At 42.0% G+C, this 17124-nt stretch overlaps 1 protein-coding gene across 9 annotated transcripts in view; it reads left to right on the forward strand.

Annotated features, from left to right (window-relative positions):
- HIVEP3 (HIVEP zinc finger 3) overlaps positions 1–17124 on the forward strand; it is a 443901-nt gene that overhangs the window by 401413 nt on the left and 25364 nt on the right. For all 9 annotated transcript variants that reach the window (XM_032764058.2, XM_032764060.2, XM_032764061.2 and 6 more), the window contains one exon: positions 7969–8144. In XM_032764058.2, coding sequence (XP_032619949.1) covers positions 7969–8144 — 176 coding nt within the window. The remainder of the gene's footprint in view (positions 1–7968; positions 8145–17124) is intronic.

Genomic DNA, 17124 nt, shown 5'->3' on the forward strand with positions numbered 1-17124 from the left:
GTGGCAGCCTAATATAAGGACAGGATCTTCTTTTAAAATGTATTTACATGCTTTCCCCTGTCACAAATAGCACATTAACATGCAATGTCAATGCATCAAAAAGATAGTAATGCATGGAAAACAATACTGTTTTCTAAGGCCCGTTAGCTGAGAAGCTCCTAAATAATGTTGTGAAATTAATACTAATATCACTAGTGATTATACTGTGTCTTTCTCTCCAGTCTTAGCTGTTTGCATGAGGAATGTTTTAGAGGGTTAAGGGCCTCAGAAGCAGTTGTGTGCATGTGGAAAGGTTTTCTCTCCTGGGCTTGGCCCGACATCTTCGTGGATGATGTAGTATCAGATATAGCAATAACCATCATTGCCATATGTAAATAGCTCTTGACATCTTTAATGTGCTATCAGCATGTTCAGTAATGAATGAAGACAGGGCCCAGTCCTGCATGCCTCACTCGATGAAGTAATCCTACTACTCCTGTGGCATGACTCACAGGTGAGGTCAGCAGGACCTCGTCTTTTCTATGACGGTGTCAGACCATCACACGTAGCCCTGTGTGGTGATGTCATCCCACTTAGAATTCTGCTGCAAAACTTGGGGAATAGCTTTTTTCCCCCTCCCTCTGTGTCTTCAGTTTTTACCAGGTGACTGAAACAACAGTAAGGCCTGATCAAGCAGTCAGGGTGGGGAGGGATGGTCAGGGAAGCTTGATCAAGAGGCCCAAGTGGAAGTCAAATAAATTAGCTTTCAATAAACTCCAGTTTGCCAGTCTTAGCTCATAAAGATTCTTTTCTCTGCCAGCACAGGGGTTCTGGGATGACGTCTCCTAAGATACAGGCCATTCTTTAAGCCTCCCCACGTGAGGTTACATGGTTTAAAATGTGTTTATCTTCCTGGCAGTCATCTTTTGTGGAGGTGAGGTGCACCCATATGGGCCACTCTGGTCAAAGGGAGCAGCTATGTGTAGTGATCTCATAGTTGTTTTCTAATAGGACTGAGCTAAAGCAGGATCATCAGTGACATAGTCAGTGTCCAATAGATTGTTTTCACTTGGGCCTTAGCAACTACAGAACTATCTACCAAGGGAACACGATAAACCCTTCTCTTTTTTATTTCTCCTGAGCTGGCTAGTGCCTGCCCTGAAAAACGTTAGAATTCCCCGAAGGGAGCTGAGCCTCAAAGTCTGAGCAACAGTTGTGATGGCATATTTAGCCTAGCCAGCTCTAACTGTATCTCTAAATGCCCTGTTAGTAGCAATTAATAGTGTAAAACCTGATCCATGGCAGCTGAAGTAGAAAGTAAATTCATCTTAATCTACTGCAGTTTGCAGCTATGTTTCATTTCATGGAATCGTAGAAGTTAGAGATGGCAGAGACCTTTTATATCATCCAGTCCAGCCACTCACTCAATGCATAGTTGTTCCCTGCTGGATATTCACTAGCATCTTGACTTGTCTATCTTAAATATCCCGAGTTGTGGTGCTTCCACCACTTCCCTTTAGAGCCCATATTTGCAACCGAATGGATCTAATTTTAACCCAGGTCTCCTAACTCCCAGTCGTGTATTCTGTCTCCCAGTCCAGGCTACCCCCTTCAAATACATAAATTAAACCCTGTATTTGGAATGAATTACACACTGAATAAAGCCAGAGAGCAGCACCTGTTACATGTTACCAAAGGAAGATGAAGTTACATAGACTTTGAGAATACAGTTCTGTGTATTCTCAGTACACGAAAAGCTCATCGAATGGCCTCTGCAGAATGGAGATACGCATGGTTACATCATCATTTGTGCAGAAGAGGCACCATCCAGGCAGCAAGGTCTAAAATTAGACCAGCCAGATTGTATGTGGTCTTCAGATACATGTGGGCCCATCTTGCCATCTGTCCATTTGGTCCTGGTGGGCAGATGGGACTGAAACATACAAGGAACCTGATCACTGCAGTGCTCCAGAGAGCAAGCTGTATTTTGAATGTTGTAACCCTGTCTGACATTAAATTAAGTGGAAAGGGCAAATCCTTCCCTGTCCTTTGCTTCTATAGAGAGCCCCAGATACAGCGATATCAGCGCAGTGTGCTGTGGCTAGGGGTAGGAGCATGGAATTCAGTGGCTACACCAGCTTCCCCCACCCCATAATGTGTGTGTGTGCATACAATTTTTGCAGATGCTCCTGAACATTGAAGCTTCACTAGTGTCTGTGGGGAAATTGAATTTCCCTCAAGCCCTGTGGGAACCCCTTTAGCTAAAACCAGCTACTCAGCCTTGTGATCATTAGTGGGGCTAACTGCAATCATACTCCAGTTGTTCTTGGCGCTATATTAACACATAATAGAAGACAGTCCCTGCCCCAAAGAGCTTATATTCTAAATAGACAAGACAGGAAAAGGGTGGGCAAAAGGAAATATTGTTCCCACTTTACAGATGGACTTGAGGTTTGATGATGATGAGTGGCCCAGACGGGATGATGGGATTGTTTTGGTGTTGCATGCTTTTTCAGTGGCTAGTGCTTAATTCAGGACCAAGCGAAAATACATTTATAATACACTTTCTTTTTGGGCTAGGTCCAATTTGTCTGACTTCAGTCCTGTTCATCTGAGATACTTGCCCATTGAGTTTTGATTGGGGATCAGGGAGTACTGTCTACAACACACATATTTCAATATTATAGGAGGGAACTGTGAGTCAAGAGTCCAAGTTCCCATAGCCGCCTCAGCCACTGACTTGCTGGGCCCTATTTCCCACCTTGTAAAACTGGGATTATAAAAGGAGATAATGAGGCTTGCTTGGTTATGAACTGATTTGAGCTCCTGGTTGACAGCTTTCTGGAAATGGCATGAAATATATTTCTTAATGTTTATGGTAATACTTAGCAATGCATTTATTAAAGATCTGGAAATGGGGTTAATCAGGAGGCAAAATTTGCAGATGACACAACTTTAAATAGGTTAATCAAGACCAGAGAAAACTGTGAGCAACTTCAGAGGAGCAAAAGTCAGGTTAATGGGCAACATGATCAGAGGTGGAGTGCAGTGCTGAGAAATGCTTAGTAGGGCATATTGGAGGCAATAATTTGAACTACTCATTCACCTTACTGGGTTACCTGAGCATCATTTTGGGCAACTCAGTGATGATCTCTGCTCAGTCTACAGTAACATTCAGAAAACAAACAAAATGAAAGGTAACAAATTCAGAACTGATAAAGGAAATACTATTTCACCCAGTGCACAATTATTCTGTGGAATTCATTGCCACAAAACATCACGAAGACAAAAAGGCTTAGCAGTATTAAAAAAGGAATTACACATTTATATGGCTAACAAACACATCCAGATCTATAATAGTAAATATTACAAATTAAACAAGAAATGAAAAAGGGATATAAATCCTCATGCTTTAAGGTAGCAGCCAGTCTCCAAGAGGGTTAGGAGGAAACTTTCTCTGCGCGCAGATTATCCCATAACTGTCCATTGCAGCATTTCTAGCAGCCTTGCTTGAAACATCTCGGGCCTGTGTTATGTGGGAGGTCAGAGGAGATGGTCATAATGGTCCTTCTGGTGTTAAAATCTATGAGTCTGGCACTTGCCACTACTGCTGAAAGGATACTGGCCTAGGTGTCCCAGCTATGGCAATTCCTGTGTCTGGAATCATATCTGTATGTGAAGTCTAACGTGCATGTTTCTCAAGCAAAGCTTCCTTTCTAAAATTCAATAATAAGCTCATCCTTCATCTTTCATTTTGTTGCTTTAAAGGGGCCCTTTCCAAGATTAGGCTGGCCAAACAGTGGTCATTTAGCCTCACAGGTTTCAAATCCTTTCAATATGGTATGGAAACCATGGCACCATCGGAGATTTAAGTTGCTTACTGTAGGATTATGAGTTCCAAAGCGCTCTGGAAAAGAAGCACAAACTTGCTGACACAAACTTAAACTGTGAGTAGTGGAGGAGTCTGGTTACAGTAAATGCTCTGGAGCAGGAAGGTTCCTTGTTGAGGGTAAACCCTTAAGTGAAGTGGTCTGTCATTGATTTGTTTGTGTGATGCAAATTATGTGAACATAGACCCACAAAGAAAGGCAGCAGTAGCCTCCTAGTGTAATTACCTCCATAAACATGTCACTCTCTCGGTAGCAGTTACAGGGCATTTTCAGCAACCATCTCCGGTTTTATGGCACTTTATTTGGATTGGTTGGTTTTGGTTTTGTTTAGCTTGTTTAAGGTTCTCTGTTTCTCTGGCCCCAGTCAGGACGTACTAAATGAGCGGGACAGGAAGCCCTTCCTCCTAGGCGGACTCAGCCTCAGTGACTGTCAGATAAACTGCAATGTCTAATTTCAGATCAAATTGTGTGTCACTTTGTCCAGGAGAAGTCAACCACTGTTATCATTCACGAGGCTAGCAAAGGGGCTGCTGGACACAAAGGCGTTACTCAAACAGCTTTATGTGAGAGCGTAATTAAGGATAGCACAAGTACATGGCTGATAAAGGAGCAATTTTGGTTTTGAATTGGCAGTATGATGTATTACACAGAATAATGACAGAAAGAATTGAATAGCAGGAGGGAGCGTGGAAAATGGTTAAAGCAGGGGACGGGGGATCCGGACTCCCAGCTCTTCCACTGAATCACTGAGTGAATGAACAAGAGCCACTGAACAGCTTTGTCTATTGCTTTTGGATGCCTTAGTATGGGGTTATGTAAAAGTACAGATTTATCAAACCTCTTATACAGATCTGAAACATGGACGTTGCTTAAACAGGAGGCTGGAGGCATTTCATATGCATTGTCAGCAGCCACTACTGGACATAAGATGGTTTGATTTTATCAGCAATAGGAATGTGTTATTGAGAACTGGTCTTGAGAAGATTAAGTTGTCATCAGTCACCGCTGGCTGGCACTTTTTGGTCATGTAGCCCCCCTCACAGATAAAGTCCCCTCACCTGAAGCTCTGAAGATCAGACTTGAGGTCAGGAGGAAACATTGCCCAGCCACAAACAGGCAGTGTTCACATGGTCATCTGGGATTAATTTGACGGCACCAGGTCAGTAATAACCCTATGCAGCTTTTAGATGTCTGAAATAAAGTCATACAATTTGGCCATTGACATTTGGTGCGATGGACCTTCGCTGTCTCAGCATGTTGTTAGTTTTAGGTATCTAACTGGAGACTCTTAGGTATGCTGGGCACCCAAAATTAGTAGATATTTTTAGATATTGGCTTTATCTAGGCCAATGCTCAGTACCCCTAGCAAAATAGCTGAAGTATACTCATTGCCCTAATATCTTCAGCGTTGCCTTTGTAAGTAGATGGCATTACCTCAGTAGTCCTTATGCTAGCGGTATCTCAGATACACCTCTAATATCATGGTATCATTCATTGCTTATAAAAGAATCTGTAAAGATGTAGTGGCACGCGATGTGCCTGTGTCACAGGGGAGTAGTGAGACTATCAGTAAATGTTCATAAGGTGCTGCTATTTAAAAGCATGTCGGATGGCAACCCCTCCTCAGCCCCGTTTTGAAGAAGCAACCGTGACATTTCCAAGTATCCCCAATTTTCCCCACTTCCTGTAAAAAAAAAAAAAAAAAAAAAAAAAAATTAGGAGATCATTGATTATCATGAAACCATGTGTTTGACAATGTTTCAGTCTACTGCACAGCTCCTTCTAAGGGGAAAGGATACGGGACTGACAGAATTACTCTGTCGTGATTTGAAAAGACATTCTGCTTTATGCTGAGAAACTTCACTGCTTACCATTTTCTTACTGGTAACTTTTAGATGACTGCCCCTGGGAGTACTGGTATTCTCAATATTTGAGGCTAGACTGGATTTTCTGTGGACACCCATTTTTTCTCTTGCTTCCTCTGTTTTTGTTTCCTGGGTCTACCTAAGGCTGTGTCTACACTGAAATTGCTACAGCAACACAACTGCAGAGCTGCGGTTACATCATTGTAGCGCTTCAGTATAGGTATTCACAACGGCAACAGGAGGGGGTTCTCCTTTCACTGTAGTTAATCCACTTCTAAAACAGGCGGTAGCTGGATTGAGAGAAGAATTCTTCTGTCACCCTAGCGCTGTATACATGGAGGGTTATATTGGGTTTACTATGTGTCTCAGAGGTGTGATTTTTCACATTCCCTGAGCGACGTAGTTCAGTCCACCTAACTTTTTAGTGTAAACCTGTCCCTAAGTGTTTGTCTGCATGGGGACATCCAGGAAACTTAATTCAAATTAAATAAAGATGTGAATTTCAAGTGGATTAGTTAAACTGCATTGTTTGAACACACTTATTCAGAATTAAAGTGGCCTTAATTTGGTTAATTTCAAAGTGAATTAAACTAAACCAAATTAAGGCCACTTTAATTCTGAATAACAGCATTCACACAGACATTTAATGTGGTTTAGCTAATCCACTTCTAAGGTCATACCTTTAGTTAATTTGGATTAATTTTCCTGAACCTCCCCACGTAGACAAGCCCTAAATTACTTCTGTGGCCGCTCATTGGTGTATCTGTCACTGTCTTTTAAACATAGCTATGCTCAGAACTCTCCTATGAGGTAGGGAAGTATTGTTATCCCCATTTTACAAGTGAAAAGTGGAGCCAGGAAAGACTACATGATTTATCCGAGATCTCACAGGAAGTCTCTAGCAGTGCAGGGAATTAAACCTAGGTCTCGTGAGTTGACAGATAGCACCCTAGCCACTGAACCAACATTGTCAGACCGCTTCAGTACTCAGCTTTGAATTCCTCTGGGTTTCTATAGTACAAATATTTTGTAAGGTTAATCACACCTTCATTTATCTAAGCACCCAAGCTACTCATGACAAAGTAGCTCCATGCTGCCATTCCTGCTCCATTCCTCTTCAGTGCTGACGACATTTTACCCTTTGTAGTTTTGACGTTAGTCTTTGTTGACCAAGATATTAAAAAATGATTAGTCATTCGGGGTGATTCAATCTGTGGGTTCCCCACTTGAGACTCTTTAAGGAGCCCTGATTTTCAGAGAGTGGATGTTCTGCATATCCTGAAAATGAGACCTCTTCAATGTGCCTCAATGGGACACCCAAAAATTGAGGCACCCAAAATCACTAGTCACTTTTAAAATCTTGGTCTATTATTATTGTATTTATCTGATGAAATCAATTTGATGTTTTTCTGTTCTTCTTCCATTTGCTGAACTGCAAGAGGCAGGTGACTTCTGTGACTCTCACAAATATTGCTCATACCCACCTCACAATAACTGTCCCGTTGTGCTAATGGGTGGACTGAAGGTACATGACTTTGTAATAAGATGGAAGGATGTACACTGTAATACTTTCAGGCAAACATTGTTCCTCACTCTGAGCCAGTGGGGAAGGAACCTGGGGCCTTGAAGCCTAATTTTCTGTGCTAGCACCATGTGTTACAGAATTTGATTTTTCTTGTCTCTGATATATTTTGGATAGGTTTTGTCCCCAAATCCCAGCTGGAATTTATCTGGGATATAGCTGATCATCAAAGAGAAGCTATTTTAGGTGGTATAGTAGCAAGTCATGCATATTTTTGGATAGGTCTGAAGAAGCGGCTGACAGCGATACATCTGACAGTTTTCAGGAAGATGAGATTGTGAGGCAAATAACTGGATTATGGTCAACTCCCCCACTTTGCCTGGGTTTGTGAGTGGGGAGGGCACTAGGAAGTTCAGATCACCCTATAGCTCTGTCAGATATTTTGCTAATTGCCTCAATGGACATGAGGGAAGGGCAGCTGTAGCTTATTAAACCTTATTCCAGAGGGAGAGGCGTTTGACTCAAATGGGCTTAAGAGCTGGAACATATTTTGTGTTTAGCCTAATCATTCATAGCCGGTGACTCTGGGTAAATTGCTAATTCAGGCTTTCGCCTCTGGTGTCAATAACGTGCTGAATTAATTTAGGAAAGTTACTGCTTCTTTTGAGGTGGGAATCTTTTTTTTTTTTATCATGACACCTGTTGCTCATAGGTACAAATCAAACGAAGAGTATGTGTATGTGCGAGGCCGCGGAAGAGGGAAGTATGTATGTGAGGAATGTGGAATTCGCTGCAAGAAACCCAGCATGCTGAAGAAACACATTCGCACGCACACAGACGTCAGGCCATACGTCTGCAAGTACTGTAACTTTGCATTTAAAACAAAAGGTAAGAGACAGTCAGCTCCTAGCTCCTCTTCTTAGTGTATTGACTTACTGATCAAACCTACATGGGGGCACTAGTAACAGGGAAGGAAGGGCCTTCCTTGATTCTGCAAAACCCTCGGATTTGGTGGGGCGGTGGCAAGAGAAATCTGTAATTGGCTGAAATTGTATGAACTAAACAATGCTGCATTATGCTGGAATGCATCCTGATGAGTCACTGCAGAAAGCAATAGCCTCACTGAAGAGTTCACCTGCAGCATAGCAGCTGTGCTATGATCCAGTCTGTGTTTCTAAAGAAAAAAGTCCTGAAGCATGTTCCAATAGTGACTGAAGACCATTGCAAATGATTTAATTGAACAGCATCTGGCTGTGTAGGGAAACACCTTCGATTTGGGGTTCAGACACAGTCTCATCACTTGATTGATAATCTCTGGGTGGCTCTTCATGCTAGTGCTCTCAAAGATAATATTTGTGTTGTGTATTATCATCTTTCCCCCTTGCATGTGGCTGCAGCAGAATATGCATCATCTCAAATCAGTTCTTCCCAGAAGACCATGCTTTCTAACAGGAAGCTTGCTATTGATGCACATGAAGATTGGCAACATTTCCCACCGCTAATACCCATCGCTAACCTTCCCCAGCAAACACACCCATCAATGTCTTAATTCACATGATCAGCTGTAATGTGGAGTCATCCATCATGTGTGCTCTGGGAAAGTGACAGCACAGGACTGTTCCACCAGATGTGTAAAAATCCCCAGCTCAACAGCTTCACCGTGTGACTGAAAGCAATGCAAGCACACACAGTAAAATTCTCAATGGGCCTAAGTGACTTAGGTGCTTAAATACCATGAAATGCCAATGGGTTGTAGGCACTTTAATCATTTAAGTGCTTTTGAACATTTTACCCATAACCACTTCTTCTGAAAGAGATTGTAAATTTTGCATGGGTTCTGTTTCTTTAATTGTGGCAGGAGAGAACAATCGGTGACCTTTGAAAGCCATTGTAAATAACTGTATAATCACATTGTAAATAACCCAGAAAACTGGACCACACTTGTAAGAAATCCCCACACTTATCAACCAAGCAATGTTTGGGACACAATCAAGCACAGTTAACTGATTACGCAAATGGGCTTTCTGCTCCAGGGGGCACTTGATTCATCAAGTCCTCTAATATTGAAGTAGGCTGAGTGGACAATACCCAGTGCTGGTGGCTTTGCTTGTCCACTCAGCTGAAGATAGTAGGTTGGTAGTCACTGGAAATGTGGTAGCACTGGGGAAATAATGAATTTGAAGCTAAATTCTCCTTTCAATGCACATAGCAGATCTGAGTTCCTGCTTTCCCTGTGTTCCTGGAGCTCCCAGGTTTATCTTCAGATTCATTTCTCCTTCCTTTTTCTACTATTCATTGCCTTTTTCTCTTTTCCTCTTGCTTTGTTCCTCTCCTCTGAGGTTTTCCCTGGAGATGGGAGAAGTCTCTTTAGCTGCTTTCATTTCTTGCCTCCTACTTAATTTCTGTTAGGCTATTTCTTTGTTATGCTGGAATCAAACCATTGTTCTTACCATCTCTCCAGCTGCTTTCTCTTCCCACAACTATGCCATCCTGAAACATAGAAGCCTTCAATATACATTATGACAGTGGCCTTTTTGAAAGGGGCTGTCACCTAAAAGGTCTTTCCCCCTTCAAAAAAACCTCTTCAGCTTCAGCAAGAAACTATTGAGAGGGAGGAAGTCAGCACTGAGGAAAACAAATGCTAGGGTTTAAGGGCAAAACTATTGTATCTCCCTTCAGTTACATGAATGCATAGATCATAAATTGGAGTGGTCAGAACTGTTGTGGATCTGCATGCTTGTGAAATGTAGTTCGTGTTGATAACCTCAAAATTGCTTGAAAATCGATTCCTTGCTGGAAGTGGGGTTACAGTGAGAAAACTGGGTATGTAAAATGGACATCTTTTTATTCAGTATAACTGCTCCCTATGCATCTCTGAGTCACAGCTGCTTGCTTTACTGATTCAGACATGCAGAATTCAACACAATTACAGGAGAGACTGTAACATGGACCAGCAACATGATAATTGGCTAAACTCCATTTGAGGAATCTTTGTGACTGGTGACAAGTCCAAGGCACAAAGTACCCAGCTTGACTCTCAGATCCCAGAGGGAGTTTCCAGGACTGGTGATTACAAAGCTCATCTTTAATACTTCTAAACTGAGTGCATTGGGGTAATGATTTCACAAATAACCTCTCTGTTCCTTGGTGTGGTTTTGTAACTGCAATTAATTGCAGGGTGCAAGCTACCTGGATGCACCTGCAAAAATGCAGGCTGAGTAGAAGCCCTTTTAAAAATCAGTTCTCTAGGTGTACTTTTGACCTTCAGTATAAAACACAAGAGGGGTATCTATAGAACTGTCTTCAGTTCAGCGATTGTAGGTCTCCTCAGCATGATCCAATGCCCTAAACATTCAAGTAGGCTGAAGGGATTTCAAGTTCACTTATTTTTATAAGGATCATTGGCTTGCTAAAAATCCTATTTTTTAAAAAAAACAACAACTTTATCTGTGTTACAGAAATTAGTAGCAATTATTCAGAGTGGAACACTTCTTAATATGTTTTTCACTATTTATCCACATTTGTTTACCTTCTGCATTTCTTTCAGTGTGGACAATGCTGTAATATTTGGGTGGCAAAACCTGCAGGGAACTGTTTTTTTGGCAATTGTTGATCCAAACTGGATCCTGGTTTACACGTATGAAGTCTAATCAGGAGCCTGATAAACACACTAAGACCTGCAACATGTATGCCTAGGCAAGAATATGGAGTAGTGGAGGCTGCCCTAGATCTACCATCCCCTTTTAGAACATTGAGACAGAGTCTGAAGGCCAGACCAAGTCCAGACGTTCAGTGCCTCAATGGTTGTAGCTTCTGCCAGAGAACAACAGCTTAGAATTGCTGCTGACTGCCTAGTGCCCGGTTAGGGTGCGTTTCTGTTAGGGTGATGTCCCTTAGTATTACTCCAACCAAGGAATACCCACAGGACAGTGGGGGACGGAGTTTTGAAATGCACCTTATAGTCACCGTACTCTGAAGGGTGGTTCTGGGTGTGATCATAAACTGCATCCGACTGGAGGGTCTGGTGGCAATATGATGGGGCTACTGGTGGCGGGGTAGCTCCTATAAAATACCACAATGCTGCAACCTTCAGAGAAATGTTTATTAGTTTAAGGAAATAATCTTGGAGGTTTTATTTTTTAATTCTTGGAAACATTTTGTTTGAAAATATGGGCTGTAAAGGTTTATTGCAGAAAGTCAAACTTCTGGATCAAGTTTAAATGTGTGCCTTTTAATATGGTGCCTTTACCTACAGCCTTATGGGCAGTTAGTATCACTGTATTAACAATCCCCAAATAAAAGCATTGCCAAGGCCTTTGTGGAGGTTAACAGGCTTCTTGCCAGGTAGCAGATGAGAAAAAATTGCTCTCAAATGGTTGTCTGTCTTGGGAGGGTGACGTAAGGCTTTTCCTCTGACTACTGGTTTCCTGATGGGTTTGGAGGATGGGGGAGCTACAACTGTTTTCTTCTTGTCACCTCTATCAAAACCCCATCTTCGTTAGGCTAGGAACTGCCCCCTCGTTCACCTTTTGACTTTTGATCTTTTCTAGGTCATAGATTAGTGTTGGATCTTTAATTTTTGCCCAGTACAGATAGAATTCCATTCCACGCCCATTTTTTGCTCTTGTTCACCAATCACATTAGCCTCTCACATTCCAATTGGCTGAACTTCCTAAACTGTTTGAATAAACTACATTGAACAACTTACTGTGGTCCATGCCACTACGTTTGCCTACTTTTATCGTGGTTACACGGGACAAAGACATTTCTATTAAAGTAAAATCTGCTCAGGTAATGGACCTGTTGACAGAAGACGTTAATTTGATAGTCTAGTCCAGTCACAGTTTCCAGATACCAGACTACTTCATGTCCTGAGACATATTATTCCTTTAATTAATTACACTGCAATTCCTTAAATGAGAGTGTGACAGTTATTGAACATCTTAATATATTAAATGCAATAAAACAAATTAAATGCAATGTTATGGTTGTGCAGTTTATCATTACTGGGCCAGCAGACTCAATTGTATGCTAGGCCTGTTTCAGAAACTACAGAATAAGTCCAACTGGCTAAAAGCTCTGGAAGAATTAACTGGTATTATAATAGATATATAGATTCAAAAGATGTCATAACACCTTTATGTGCTGAGGCATTTTCTAAACATCTGGAAAAAAGGTTTGGAAAGTGACCAAGCCATTTCAGAATGTTCTCAGACAACCCTTCAATAGCAGTGGTGCTGGAACAGTTTTTATGGTGGGGGTGCTGAAGGCAGAAATCATGTATCTGGGTTGTTATTACTCCTTCAAGCCAGAGGTGCAGCAGCACCCCCAGCACCCTAGTTGCAGCACCTATCCCTTTCCCCCAACAGTAATTCACCAAGTTCCGTTGGTGAGAAGAGAAAAAATAATCTTCAGGAAATGTCTCTATATTCTCTAGTGCAATTGGATGTGTCAGTGGCACTGGAAATGAGCAAATATCCCGACAGTCCGTGAATCAATTTCAGTAGCATGTCATCAGTGAGAGACTGTTTTGTAGACTGAGAAATGGGCAGAAAACACTGGTATTAAGGAGAATAGCAGAACAAGAAATAATGTCTAGCAGTTAAAGCCAGACACATTCAAATGAGAGACAAGGCACATGTTTTTAACTATAATGGTATTTAACCATTGGAACAAACTACCCAGGCAAGTGATGGATTCTCCATCTCTTGAAGTCTTCAGATCGTGATTGAATGCCTCCCTGGAACATATGCTTTTGTTGGGCTCAGTACAGGAATAACTGGATGAAATTTTATAGCCTGTGTTATATACGAGGCCAGTTTAGATAATCCAATAGTCCCTTCTGGCCTAAAAATCTATGAATATGTACAATTTTTTAGTCTCTAAGGTGCCACAAGTACTTCTCGTTCTTTTTTTTAATAATAATAACAATGTTTTTTTTAAGAAAATGAAATTCTCGTCTAGATACAGTGGTATAAAATAGACTGTTCCTTTTCTTGTATTCCCAGTGAGTGAAATTCACCTCTGTGCAGAGACTAGATCAAGGCCAATTCATCACATAAGTGCCACTAAAGTCTTTTTCTGAGGGCTTACATGGGGTTTAGGTGGTATACAGACTTATTGATGATCCTCTGCATAGAGGTGGATCTCATTCTTTGTCTGTAAAAAGGGAGTTCTGCTGCTGCTGGCTGTAGCAGAGTTGTTGTGATATTCCTTGTACACTCTCTTCAGTAATGTTAAAATAATCTAAAGTCCAGGGGAAGTGGATATGATCCCTGTTGCAGTTTCACCTTGGCTTTGCACGCTCAGCATTTTTCATGGTGCACTTTTAACAAAAGAAGGAGAAATGTGACATAGGTGCAGTGGGACCGAGTGAAAGTTGCTCTAGGACTCTTAACTTTTCCATTATCTACTTTTTGTTTTAATTCTGCAACCTGACTGGGACATTCATTAAGTTTACTGAATTTAATTTCCCTGATGGATTTTAAAGAAATGGCTTCTAACCCCTCTAAACTGCTTTAAGGATTTAAGGAGGCACAAGTGTTCTGTCTTAAGGCAGCACAAGCACTTAAGCTGCTTTAAGTCCTAAATAAGACCCTATAACAGCACAAGAGCTAACAATATACAATGACAATTAGGCATTTCTGAAAGCACATGTGTAGAATAGCTCTGTATTGGGATTGCTCTGTCAGACTCAGATTTAGCAAGATTTTGCTGCTTGAACATTTTCAGTGGTTCATTATTTTATTTGGAGCTGGCCAATTTATTTCCAACCTAAGAATACTCTTGAGAAAACTCCTCACTGTGGACGACTTACCTGCCTAATTTTCAGTGTAATCATTATACTATCCAATATAAATATATTTCTCTATCTCTCTCTATGTCATGCCCACGCCTTCATATTTATTTTTTCGTTCTTTCCAAGGAAGCTCTGGTAAGTTGAATCAGTTAGTAGCCAGTGCTTGGCTAGGCACCAAATAGCTGTGAATCCCTCCTCCTGTGGTTCTTTCTCAGCTTTTACTTAGTCATTACTCAGGCAATCACCTGTTGATTTCAGTGTGCATTTGCCTGAGTAAGGACATCAGAATTTGATTCTTCTAGCATTAGTTAAGGGGGCCTAAAAACACCAACAAATTTCCAGAAGAACTTTGAAAAACAAAGTCATATTATTCTGCCAGTTGCTCTAAAAATAATGGTCCAGTTTCTCATTGGTGTAAATGGGCATAGCTCTGTTGATATGCATGGAGCTATGCTAATTTACACTAGCTGGGCCAGTGAGGGGCATCCACATTTTGTCAGATGACAGGAGAAATCTTTCTCTTCTGTTCCTCATCCTCTCTCCAGGCTACTAGTTCAGACTTCTGGCTATAAGAAAGTATTTTTCAAGGAATGAAGTAGCACCGTTATGATAGGGCAGCATTGTACCTACTAACATCTGATAAGCCAAACAGGAAGAACTGCCCTCCCACACCTGCTACTGAATAGGGATGGGATTTCGCATCCTATCCACCTCAACATATTCAGAAGCAAGTCAATTAAATGAGGCCCTTTTGACTTTCCCTCCAAGGGCTATGTGTTGAGAAATTGATGCTGGAATTGCACATGCCCAAGCTGCGCACACACTTCAGTTGCAAATGCTTGCCACATAACTGTGCACACACGTTGCCCATTTCTTGCACAAATGTGGGATTTGCACACACATTTTTGCAGGCGCAGTGTGTGAAAATATGGTCCTGTCTGACAAAAGGAGGATGAAGTGACTGAAAAGAAAGGGAAGAAGAAAAGAAGAAAGAAACACAGCATGTAAAACGCTACTTTGGTTCATTTCTATTTGATGCGAAGTTGATTTTTTTTGTCAGTATAAAAAAAGTCTCAGCACTGGGCAGATAGGGTCTTGGTGCTCACTACAACTCCCAGTCTAAGGTCAGCTCACATTTTAAAACTTTGGCGGCATAGCTGTGTCAGTCAGGGTGTATGAGAAAAATACACCTCCTAGCTGACATACCTATGCAGCAAAATCTCTAGTGTAGACACAGCTATGCTCACAGAAAAGCTTCTGTCAGCACATCTGACGTTCACAGGAGTGTTACTATGCTGGCAGAAGATCTCCTTTTGTCAGAATAGGTTACATCTGCTGACATAACTCTGCCAGCAAATATCAGAGTGGTAGCTGTGTTAGTCTGGATCTGTAAAAGTAGCAAAGAGTTCTGTGGCATCTTACAGACTAACAAATGTATTGGAGCGTGAACTTTCGTGGGTGAATACCCGCTTCGTCTGATGTATGTCGTGGAAATTTCCAGAGGCAGGTATAAATATGCAAGCATGAATCAGGCTAGAGATAACGAGGTTAGTTCCATCAGGGAGGATGAGGCCCTCTTCTAGCAGTTTCTCCTCCCTTGTTGTTCACACCTCAACTGCTAGAAGAAGGTCTTATCCTCCCTGATTGAACTAACCTCGTTATCTCTAGCCTGATTCTTGCTTGCATATATATACCTGCCTCTGGAAATTTCCACGACATGCATCCGACGAAGTGGGTAATCACCCACGAAAGCTCACGCTCCAATACATTTGTTAGTCTGTAAGGCGCCACAGAACTCTTTGCCACTCTGCCAGCAAAGTGTTTGTAATGTAGACAAGGCCTTAGTGGCATCTCTGGCTTGTGTTATTGTGCGTGGCTGAGTGGGGATATGGCTTTTACATTGCTCCAAGGCAATTGCCTCCAGCCGATCAAGGAAGAGGGCTTCTGCAGAGTCCTCTTCAGTTAGATGCATGATTAAAAACAGGTAAAATAAGATGGTGAGGCCAATGCTGCGGGCTGTAGAAGAGACGCCTTGGGTGCTGTGTGATCTCTAAAAACAGCAAAGAGAAACATCTCTGACTGAAATATGAATAGCTGGATATCTCTGCCAGCACTTCCAAGGGTGATTTTCAAATGGGATGAGCACCTGCTCTGGCTCTATGACCAGCTATGAGACCAACGCAGGGGTAGGCAGAGTGCAGCCTACAGACCAGATTTCAATCTGAGAAGTGGTTTCTCTCCATGGACCTTTTCTCCCTTGGCTGCACCTCCGTATTAAAGCTAGAGAGGCTGCACTCTGCTCCATCTGATGTGAATGCAGTGCAACTCCTGGCTAACAGTCATTGTGACTCTTCGTTGGACAAAGGTCGAGGTCCCTGTAGTACAGCATATGCACCATAGGGAATCATTTTGTGAGCCAGTGAGGGGAGCATGGTAGAAGGGAAAAGCTCAGCAGGCCTCTTTAGTCTAGCTCTTCCTCCCAGCCTGGGGTTAGCGTTGCAGTAGAATTCCCGGGGTACCTCACGCTGCAGCATAACTCACAAACCTCTGAGCACACAGTACATTTAAGCTGCTTCATTTCCTGTGTAAAGTTTCACCAGAAGGAATCAGATTAGGGTTATTGCGATGGTAATTGAGCATAGATGGGTCATTTGTGTCAGCTGGGGTGAGCTGCAATAATTTACTGAAGGTAGCAGCAGGGTTTCATTTACTGAGGAATGTTGTCACTGTTGACATTTTGTTATAATTAGTTAGAATGGGTCAAATTACACAATCCCTTCTTATCCTGAACTCCAAGTCCTTGGCATTGCAGGCTCTGGCCAGCAGGAAAGCCTGTGCCATGTCATCTTGTTATGATGAAGTTGGAGAGCTCAGCTAGATACGCTTGAGTCATGCTGGGAACTCACCGACTGTTGAAGGAGTTGCAGCAAGGGCATACATTTCTTCTTCTTATCAAGTTTCAGAGTAGCAGCCGTATTAGTCTGTATCCGCAAAAAGAACAGGAGTCCTTGTGGCACCTTAGAGACTAACAAATTTATTTCAGCATGAGCTTTCTTGGGCTACAGCCCA

The sequence above is a fragment of the Chelonoidis abingdonii genome, chromosome 25 (genome assembly GCF_003597395.2).
Source record: "Chelonoidis abingdonii isolate Lonesome George chromosome 25, CheloAbing_2.0, whole genome shotgun sequence".
NCBI lineage: Eukaryota > Metazoa > Chordata > Testudines > Testudinidae > Chelonoidis > Chelonoidis abingdonii.